Source organism: Amaranthus tricolor, chromosome 16 (genome assembly GCF_026212465.1).
Source record: "Amaranthus tricolor cultivar Red isolate AtriRed21 chromosome 16, ASM2621246v1, whole genome shotgun sequence".
Taxonomy (NCBI): Eukaryota; Viridiplantae; Streptophyta; class Magnoliopsida; order Caryophyllales; family Amaranthaceae; genus Amaranthus; species Amaranthus tricolor.
Window position 1 is genome coordinate 17,910,556 of NC_080062.1, and position 10,708 is coordinate 17,921,263.

Here is a 10,708-nt window from a genome sequence, read left to right on the forward strand (position 1 = left end):
TGTTTTTCAAAGCAACCAACTGACAGTCTGAGTGTTTTCATGTGCAAAAGACAAATTTATGAAAGTGGAGGCGCCAAATCATTAATATCATATAGTTTCAACAAAGGTAATTACTTTTTAACTTTTTACAAATAGTATTTATAATTCTGTAAATTAAGAGTGTACATAAAATTCATCTGTTGTGCATACGTGTTAGGTGGAGGTACCAGATTTTTTAACAAATATTTAGCAAAGAAACAAGAATTAACAAAGGAGACTCATACAGCAAGTGCTAGCAAGACCACAAGTGAAAGCAGACAGCACAACTAGATGGATGAACAACGCAAATGCCCAGCCGAGATGACTCACGTAATGGCATCTTAAACTAAATTTTTTCTTTTTTACTAGACGAATAACTTTTTGTCATAAAACTAAATGAGGAGAATCAAAATGAAGGAATAATGGAGAACACAGTAGAGACAATAACGACATATATGAAACTAATTTTTTTCCTTTTTTAAATCGGGTAACATTGGCCCAACAACGTGCCTTTTACTAAGGTAGTCACGTAACAATTAGTGTAACTTTTATGAGCTATATGGAATACGTTGACAATAATTATTATCATGAATCGATGTTAAGCTAACTCGCTTTTTATTTGTCGCCACCTTTTTCATTGTGTCGTCATCTTTTTTTTAATATCAATTTTTCCCCTTCCTCCAAAAACGAACTTTCTCAATTCATTAAATTGAGTGCTTGTTCAATGTAAACACATCCTATATAATTTATCTCAAATATTCAAGACACAATTTTACATTTTTTGTTGATAAATTTTGATAAATTTCGTAACAAAAAGCTAAATATTGTTTTTGAAAAAGGACCAAATCACACTCTTTGTGCGACTAGGTAAAGTTGCACATTTTGTGAGTTGACTCTTTCCACCTTTGAACATTTGCAAAGTAGGTATTTGAAGAGATAACCCATTTATATTTTTAAAAAAAGTTACATTAAAGAAAAATTTTCAAAATTTTGCATTAAATTAGTTACCTCGATATTTTTATGTTGAATCAAGCTTTTATATTGTTTTAATGTTAAAATTGAACTGATAAAATTTATTTTAAAAAGAAGGTAAAGAAAAGACAAAGAGAGTGAATTTGAGACAATTTTAAAAATTCAAAATGGCAATAAATTATCAATGCCTTAACCTAATGTCCCCTAAGCTTAATTGTGAGAATTAATCGGATCTTGTCGATAATAATAGAAAAACATGAGTTTGTGAGTTTGTTTTTACCAAGTATAATTTGAGTAAATCCAAATTCCTACCATAGTTGAAATGATAAGTGAAATTGACCGAGCTATATCTATTTATTTAGAAAAATTTAAACAAATCATAACGTAATGAAAATACATTATTTATGAATTTACATACTATATTGCCAAAAATTTAATTTTTTTTGATGATGTCACTAGATATTTTCCTTCTTCTCATGTAAACTACTATTTTTTTAAAAATTGATATTAATAGTCATTATTAATAATAATAACATATTAACATATCACTATTAGTAGTAATCTAAAAAGACAGAGAGCGTAAATACTAATAAATATTGGAGAATAAATTATTCATCTCATAAGAACTATTGATTTTGTTACATAAAAATAAACCAACTATGCTGACATAGTGCCTCTAATTTGTTACATGAAAACCAAATATGCATGTAATGATTAGAATTTATTTATGCACTAAATAAAGGATAAAAGTTAGTCTTTGTAATCTGATAAAGTTTCAGATATTATGTAATCTGATAAAGTTTCAGATATTATGATTAGATCACATCTACAAAGTACTACTTGATTTGAGATTAGGAGAAATTAGGCAAGTGATTTTCCATTGAATGATAATTGAACTTGATTTGGCTTCTTTTCATCATCATCTTGCTTTGGGGTTGATTTATAGTAACAAGCATAAAGAATAAGTTGTGTAGCACCTGATAATGTTCCAAGCCCATTTGGGATCTGCCAAGAGATAAACCATCTTTAAGGATTATACCATTATATGGTAAATAAGGAGACCAGCTAGTATATAAGAGCATGCTTGAAATCCTTATATGAGACAGTCTCACCTAGAGATTGGTATCGATTTTGGATCCTAAGGGTCTAGACCCGACCCGATCCTAATTTAAAGGTCTAGATCCACTTATTTTTGGACACCATGAGTCCGCGTCGGATTTGGGTCCATACCTTTAGAGTCTGGGTCCTATTTTTCAAAGTTATATAGGATTATTAGTTATTATTTGTATTTAATTGTTTGATTTGAAGCTTTCTTATATTTTGAAATATTACGTGATTTTAAACTTTATCAGTTCATGTAATTTTAAGAACTTTATGAATATTTGTTTTAAGAATTTTAATGTTGGAAAGCTTCATATATTTGGTTGTTCAATTAGTATAAAGTATTAGAAGATCTTTGTTAGTTGAAAATGTTTAAAAAATTTTATATGAATGGATGAAAATTATATAATATATTTTTAAAAAATTTAGAAAAAAAATAAATATAGTTTTTGGGACCCAAAAACAGATCCTAAACCCGTCAGACCCTCAGGGTCTAACTCCGGGTCCAAAATTTTCGGACCCTACGGTCTTCGGCTCTGATTGTGGGTTCAATTAAAAAATATAATCTGGATCTAAGTCTAGCTAGAACCGACCCAAATCTGACCCATGCCTATCTTTAATCTCACTGTGAGACGTGCCCCCATACTTGGGTCAAATAGTCCAATAATAGAAACGTTTAGCATGATGACCATTTGTATGGACCCATCTCAGGGTGAGATAGCCTCATACAAAAGAGGTTGAATTGAGTAGAAGTATGACAAGCAACAAATTTTCCATTTTTACATTTAAGTACTAAAGCGTCATCAAAAGTCGACATAATAATATTTAAATACGAGCCATCAAGCTTGACGAGTCAACAAAAAAAGAACTAATGGCTCATCGGGTGTTTAGATAAGTTTCTTAAAGATACCGAATTGTTTCGACTTACAAGTGTGCATAGAAGTACTTTTTTTCTTATCTTCAATAAAAGGAAAACCTTTGTTAGTGGAAGGTTGGTGAAGATTGCTCTAGCATTTTTTCTAGAGCATCCAAATAAGGAATTCCAGAAATAAGATCACCACCCTTGGCCTGATTTATGTTTGATCATTTGATTCTAGTGTTGTTTAGGAAGCCTTTATGAATTATTATCTTGATATTTTATGAAATAATATAGGCATAAGAAGAAAGGTAAATATAGATGTGATCAACCGCTCTAAATTCTAATTAGGAACGTTTGTTGAACTTCAACTTTGCAATAGAGGAGATCAAGCATGTCTTATGGTCTATTCTAGAAAATAAAGACAAGGGGATGATCATTTAACGGCGGATTTTTTTAAAAAGAGTCGAGATATAATAAGTTAATGGTTTCTTAAGGGTACAAGAGATTTTCACTCTAGAAAATTATTGAAGTCTTTAATATTGCTAATATAATTTTAGTTCCAAAGTTTAATGCCTAAATGCTCAAGGAACTTTTTGTTAAAAGTAAAAGTACATGTTAAAGCGTATAATATATCCAGAGTCCTTAACCATTAGCTTAAAATTTTCGGTAGAGTTGGTTCCTTGACATGGTATCAGAGCTATTGTGACAAGACGTCACGGGTTCGAATCTCAACTACCCCTCAAACTTAAGTGGAATATTTTGCACCTGGCTGTATGAGAAGGATTTGTGTTGCATCCATACTTCTAGCCCAAAGGGCTGTCATGTGAGAGAATGTGTTAGAGTAAATAATATATTATGGAGCTTCAATCATCAGCTAGTTAAGCTTTTTGTTTAGTTGGTTAGCTGACAGTAAAGTTATTTCTTCATGATGTTTTGTTGTGCCAAAAGTTTTATCAAAAATTACACGAGGAAGAATTGTCGTCTTGGACGCTTCATCAAGGTGGATATCAACAAGGCATACGAAAAGGTTGATTGAAGATACCTTGAGGCTTAAGGAGTTGTTTGTGGCTTTAAACTTTCCACCTTTTACGTTTGTATCTATGACTTTTATTACTTCAGCCAAATTTTCACTACTTAGTAATGGTTGTCATTCATAAGTTATTGCAAGTCAAAAGCGATTTAAGGCAAGGAGATCCCATGTGCCCCCTTTTATTATGTCGTTTATGCATTATTATTTAAGGATTCTAAGGTTTGGCTCAAAGTCTTAATAGTTTATCTGAAAGGTTTGATTGCTAATGTGATAAAATCTAATATGTATATACACTCTTGGCTTGGATGATTATGATACTGATATGCTTTAAGCAATACTGGTTTTATTAAAGGGTGTTTTCTCTTTTAAGTACTTAGAGATTCCTTAATCCTCGAAAAAGTCTTGATCACAAATTAGGGTAAGTAAGAGATTTTCTTATGTTGCTAAACTATAATTGGTTTATGTTATTCTCCTTAACATTACCACCTATTGGGCTCAAATTATGACCTTTTCCTAAGGGTGTGCTAAAGGAGATCACTATTATTTCCATAAATCTCTTTGGACATGATCTATGGGTTAATTAGATTCATGAGAGGTACTCTTCTTGTTCCATTAAGTTTGCACCATATGACTCAAAAAAAAAATCCTCACATAATTAAGTTATATGGTGCAAACTTAAAAGCACAGAGGGAGGGAGGATGTGAAACATGGATTCTGGTGGGTCTATATTTCAAAATAAACTGCAAGTCAGTCCCTTAACAAGTTTGTATTAGATTGAAAATCAAAGAGAGGTTGATGAAGTAGATGCCTTGATGCACTTTGTGTCCCTCCTGGAATTAGTGTCCCTTTAGTGCTGCTTGTAGCTAGAGCATCCCAAATCGATTAGAATAGGAAGATTTCAATGGCTCCATTAAAGGTATTCATGCAAGCAAATGTTTATAATGTTAATATGGGCATGGTTTGTCCCACATTGGTGAATTAAAAGATCATTTGCATGTTTTATAAATCATTTGATCCCTTCCTCCCATTTCCATATGATTTTAAACTGGTATCTTTTTAGCTTATGAAGTATGTGCACCTCGTGTTTTCTTGATTATATGATCACATTCATTATAATTTCAACTCAATTTAACATAGTATCAGAGCTGAATGCTCAATTAAAAATTAGATAGTATATTTGAAAAAATAACGTTCCTACCCTAATTGATTATATGAACTTGACAGGGATTGAAATGTGAGGAGAGTGTTGGAATCTTTTGCCCCACAACAATAAATTCTAATGGTGTGCATACTTTATAAGTTTTTTGGAATCCTTCTAATTGTTGTCATATGTTTTTAGGATGATATCTATTCGGCTTATGACGTTTGTGCACCTCAAGTTTTCCTAATTATATGCTAACATTAACAATCAAGCCTCATGTTCCCCTGATTGATCATTACTGGTGTTTCGAGTTTGGTCTTTTGGATATGGTTGTCCAAGAATAATGTAGTTTGGAAAAGGATGGTGTGCACTGTCAAATGATCAAATAACATTTGTACATGGATAAATAGTTTTTAAGTTTATTTTGCCCCTTTTTTCATTTGATGATAAGTCGAGCCTAGTTGACTTGTGTGCTTGTCCTTGTGCTTTTTTGTGTCAATTTCTTGTTGATGATTGAATTAAAATTTTCTTTTGCCTAAAAACATATGTGACTTTTCTACACTAACATTTTTAGAAGAAAATAAGGGGAGGAAAGGGAACGAAAGGAAGCAAAGGGAAGAGATGGTTAGTGTGTTTTTCATTAAAAAATATTCCAATATTCTCTTACTCGTATCTAGATAAGAAAAATGTAATCCTTTTATCCCCTCCCCTTCCTTTCCCTTTATATACTCCTATCCAAACAATAAAATTTATGAATTATCAAATGTGTCATATTTCATCGTATTGAAATACTTATTATCTAATGTGTCATATATATATATATATATATATATATATATATATATATATATATATATATATATATATATATATATATATATATATATATATATATATATATATATATATATATTCATCGCGTCAAAATAAAATAAATGGTGACTTTTATAAGTATTGTATTTTCAATTTTAGTCATAAAAAATATTAGAACATTTTAGAACTATGAAATACCAGAAATTATGATGCTAATCTAAAGTTATTAAAATTATTTCACATAAACTTCACATTAAATATATAACAAAATGGAGAATGAAAGAAACAATAACACTTTATGGGGTGTAAAGTGATCTTGATGAATATGACTTACAAGGATCCATTGATCAAGAGGAAGAAAGGCATAGATTGTCCATATTATCCCATTTGCTAAACTTCCAACTGAAAGCCAAAAGGGCATGTATGTTACACTTTTTGTCTTGATCACTTTGCCCTGTTCAAAAATAGTTAACAATTATTCCATCACCATTTCATACTTAAATTTATTCTACGTAATCATATCTAGTGAATTACACTCACGGCTCGTTTGGTTAGTAGTACTAAATGGTGGTAATATGAATAATTTATAGTGTAAAGTTTCATCAAAAGTTATATGTCATTACCATGGTTATAAAAGTTTGATCACAAAAAACTATTTTTGTTTACAAATTTCCATTACCACCTAATACCACCTTTCCCAATAATTTTAAGAAGAAAATGAGAAGATAGAAGTTGGACGAGCATGGTCATCAAGGTAGCCAAGAAAATTTTCAACTAAAATTACACTAGTTTTATTCCTATTACCACAATTTATTATCACCTACTAAATGGACTGTCATTATCATGAAAGTTGCCACCTGTGAGACCATCAACTTAAAAAAAACTTGCAAATGAGAACAAGAAGAAAACAAAAACAACTAACAAAACAAGGAAAGACCAGAGAAGTAATAAGGATTATAACATAAATCAAAGCTAGAAATACACAATCCACAAAACAATCATGGCGAGGCACAATTAATAACCAATGCAAAGTTACTACCGATATTGGTCTAGAGTAACCAATACATTTATTCTTCCTACATAATAACTAATTTGCACCCATGATCAATAGCTAGATCAAATAATGAATTTGTTTGTTATATGTTTAATATAGTCCTATGATAGATCAGAGTTATTTCCCTTCCTAAATTACACTGAATTTTTTTAAACAAGTCCGAGTTTTTATAATTCATAAATTAAAGTTAGTTAATTCCCATATTATTAAATTAATTAGCATAAAAAAAATTGGTTCCAAATATCGTGCATTTATTATTTATTATTCATAAGATCATAGACGTAACAATTGTAAACATGTTTTCTTACTTAGGGACCACTAGTTGAAGGCCGGTTATGATCATGTCAAAAAACCATCTCAACCAAAAGTTTAAACTGATGGTTTAGGCCTCTAAATATGTTATATACTCTAACACGCCCTCTCACACGAGAGCTCTTTAGGGCTAGATGTCTCTTCATACTTAGCGCTAAATATTTCATTTTAAATGAGGGGTGGTTGAGATTCGAATTCGTAACCCCTTGTCACATTGGCTCTGTACCATGTCAAGGAACTATCTCAACCAAGTGGTTAAGCTGATGGTTGAGACCTTTAATATGTTGTATGATCTAATAGATGCACCCTTGAATATCAATACAAAATGTATTATAAATGAAGTATTTGGCCTAGTGATTGATTATATATTTGTTTGAGTCACAATACTCGTTGTCAACATAACAAAACTATTCAAATATTATACCCTAAACTCTGAATGATGATGAAAAAACTAATAGACCAACTTAATATAAAATAAAATGATTAAATCATAGAGCCAAGTAAAATGTACGATAATAAATTAAAATAAATAAAGGGGTTGGGTCTTGAACTCTTGGTTGACCTAAAACTCAAGTTGATACTCAAGTTGATACATTTTTAATAATAATCAGTATCATTATACACAGTGTGTTTTATCATAGAAAAACTATTATCAAAATATGAAGAGCATTTGTAATTATAATAATGTTAAATTTTTAATCTGAAAAAAAGGATGAAAAAGTAAAATACTAAAAAAGGGAGCGTACGCGTACCATAACGGTGAGGGGTGAAACATACATCCCAAGACAAAATATAACGCATAGAATCCCCACGAAGAGTGACCTTCTTTGTGTTGTTTGGAAGCATAACATTGTGACCAAAACTACTATGCCCATAAATATGAATTCCACTGCGATCCACCGGATGACTTTCATCTGAAAATTTTATCATTAATTTCTTACTTTCTTCATTTTAAAATGTATGTTCCTTTTTATTTGTCCATTTTACCTTTTACACACATTTTTTAGTTAATTTTATGTTTTAAAAATTTTAAGTACACATCATAAAAAATTATAAAAATTATATATTATAAAAAGCTTTATATCAAAATAAATCTAACAAGATCTCACATGAATATATTTTATCTTCAATATATACTTTAAAGATCTAATTTAAATTTCTCTCTCTTAAAGTGAACAAATTTAAAATGAACAAATAACATGGAACGGAGGGAATATATAATAACAAACTTAGTCAACTTTTTTTTTCATCAACTTATAAAGTTACTTAACATATTTTTTATGTTTCTCCAAAGTTTTGATAACTAGTTCGCCTTCGTATCATTGAGAAACAAGAAAAAAAGAGTTAAAAGAAGAAAAAAAATATCAAGCAATAGCAATGTATAGTTGAAAAATCTGCAAGGCTGAAAACAAATATTGTAAAGAAAATTTTAGTCAAGACACTTACAAATTGAACTACGCAAATAAACTTTTTATAAAATGAGCAATTTGTAAAATACTTAAAACATTATAACAAATTATTTTAAACGATAAGAAATTAACTTTTAAACCAAAATAGGTTCAAACAACCAAAAAAATATAAACCAATTGAAAAAACTACTTTTAAACCAAAACAGTAAAACTAATAATATTAGTTTTTGTTATTGGTTTTTAACTTTTACCTATTTTTTTTCTAATAAACAACCAAATAGTCAATAAATAATTTTTACCAAACATCTCCTTAATAATTGACTTAAATAGATGGCTTGTCAGCCAATATTTTCGATTAGTCGAACCAACCAATAATCTCAACCAACAATAATGGTAACTGAATGATTATTTCATACGAGTTTAAAATTTATTAAATCAAGCTATACATTTTACTTTTCTATGAAATTTAATGTGTTATTTATGCTTTATTTATTGAATTACGCATGACTAAAAATTAAAATAAGTTAATGTTATAAAAGTACATGCTTAAATGATTCAAATAAAATCTCACTTGACTAAAATTTTTCTTATACATTACAAAACAAAAAACGTATATAATATTTGAGAAGTTTTATAATTTTATCTATTTTATTGATTGTTGATATATATGACTCGGAACACATGGGTTGAAGGTGTTTGGCTTTGTGTTTTCCAGAAGAGAAAGCTGAGTCGACAGTCATGGAGGTTGAGACAAAACTGACTCGGGTTCATACTATTTGCCCTAATTTCTTTGTATGAGAGAATTACTATATAACTTCCCTTCTACTTAGAATTAGGTTACAAAGGTGAAAAACTAAAAAGAGAGAAAGTAATGAGATCCATTGTTAAGGCTCCTAACATTTATCTTGTAATTTCTCATTTCAGTGACGGACTCCTTATTGGAGAAAACGAGAGAGCAAGTTAAAGAAGGGAAAGCTGAAGAATTTATGATATTTAAGGATGGTAGCATTCGATATAGGGGTCGATGGTGTGTACCTTCTACTTGAACAAAGCTTAAGGAGAAGATATTGACAGAGGCTCATAGCTCAAAGTACTCTATTCATCCGAGAGGAGATAAAATGTATTAAGACTTGAAGCAGACATTTTAGTGGTCGGGGATGAAAAGAGATATTGCTAAGTTCGTTTCCAAGTGTTTGACTTGCCAGAAGGTAAAGAGCGAACATAAGAGGCCTGCAAGTTTACTCCAACCTTTGGATATTCCTGTATGGAAATGGGATGACATATCCATGGATTTTGTTTTGGGTTTACCGAGGACTAAGTCAGGAAATGATACGTTATGGGTGATCGTGGATAGACTCACCAAGAGTGCTAAGTTCATTCCGATGAATAATCAGTGGGATATGGATCAGTTGGCTCGAGCTTACCTTAAAAACATTGTACGATACCACGGTGTCCCTAAATCTATAGTGTCTGATCGTGATACTAGATACTTGTCGAAATTTTGGGAAGCATTTCAGAAAGCTTTGGGTACAGAACTTCTTAGGAGCACATCTTTTCACCTGGCTACTGATGGGCAAACTGAACGCACGAATAGGACACTTGAAGATATGTTGCGAGCGGTAGCTTTGGATAGGCAAGGATCTTGGGATGAGTGCCTAGACATGGTGGAATTTTCATACAATAATAGTTACCATGCAAGCATCCAGATGGCACCTTTTGAAGCTTTGTACGGTCGTCGTTGTCGTAATCCAGTATGTTGGGACGATTTCAGTGAATCTGTCACTCTAAGACCGGCTATGTTAGAGGAGATGACTGATCAAGTAAAAATGATTAGAGAACGACTTAAAGCAGCCTAGGATCGACAAAAGTCCTACGCAGATCTTAAGAGGAGACCTGATGAATTCACCGTAAGAGATTATGTGTTATTGAGAGTATCACCGATGAAGGGAGTCATGAGGTTTGGCAAGAGGGGGAAGTTGAGCCCAAAGTTTATAAGACC

General features: G+C 31.0%; 1 protein-coding gene across 1 annotated transcript in view; it reads right to left on the reverse strand.

Annotated features, from left to right (window-relative positions):
- Window positions 1-1,761: 1,761 nt before the first annotated feature.
- LOC130802747 (bidirectional sugar transporter SWEET4) overlaps window positions 1,762-10,708 on the reverse strand; it is a 22,328-nt gene continuing 13,381 nt past the window's right edge. The window contains exons 4-6 of the mRNA XM_057666806.1: window positions 8,053-8,214; window positions 6,269-6,388; window positions 1,762-1,995 (exon numbers count right to left, since the gene is read on the reverse strand). Of these exons, the coding sequence (XP_057522789.1) occupies window positions 1,852-1,995; window positions 6,269-6,388; window positions 8,053-8,214 (426 nt within the window). The 3' untranslated portion in view covers window positions 1,762-1,851. The remainder of the gene's footprint in view (window positions 1,996-6,268; window positions 6,389-8,052; window positions 8,215-10,708) is intronic.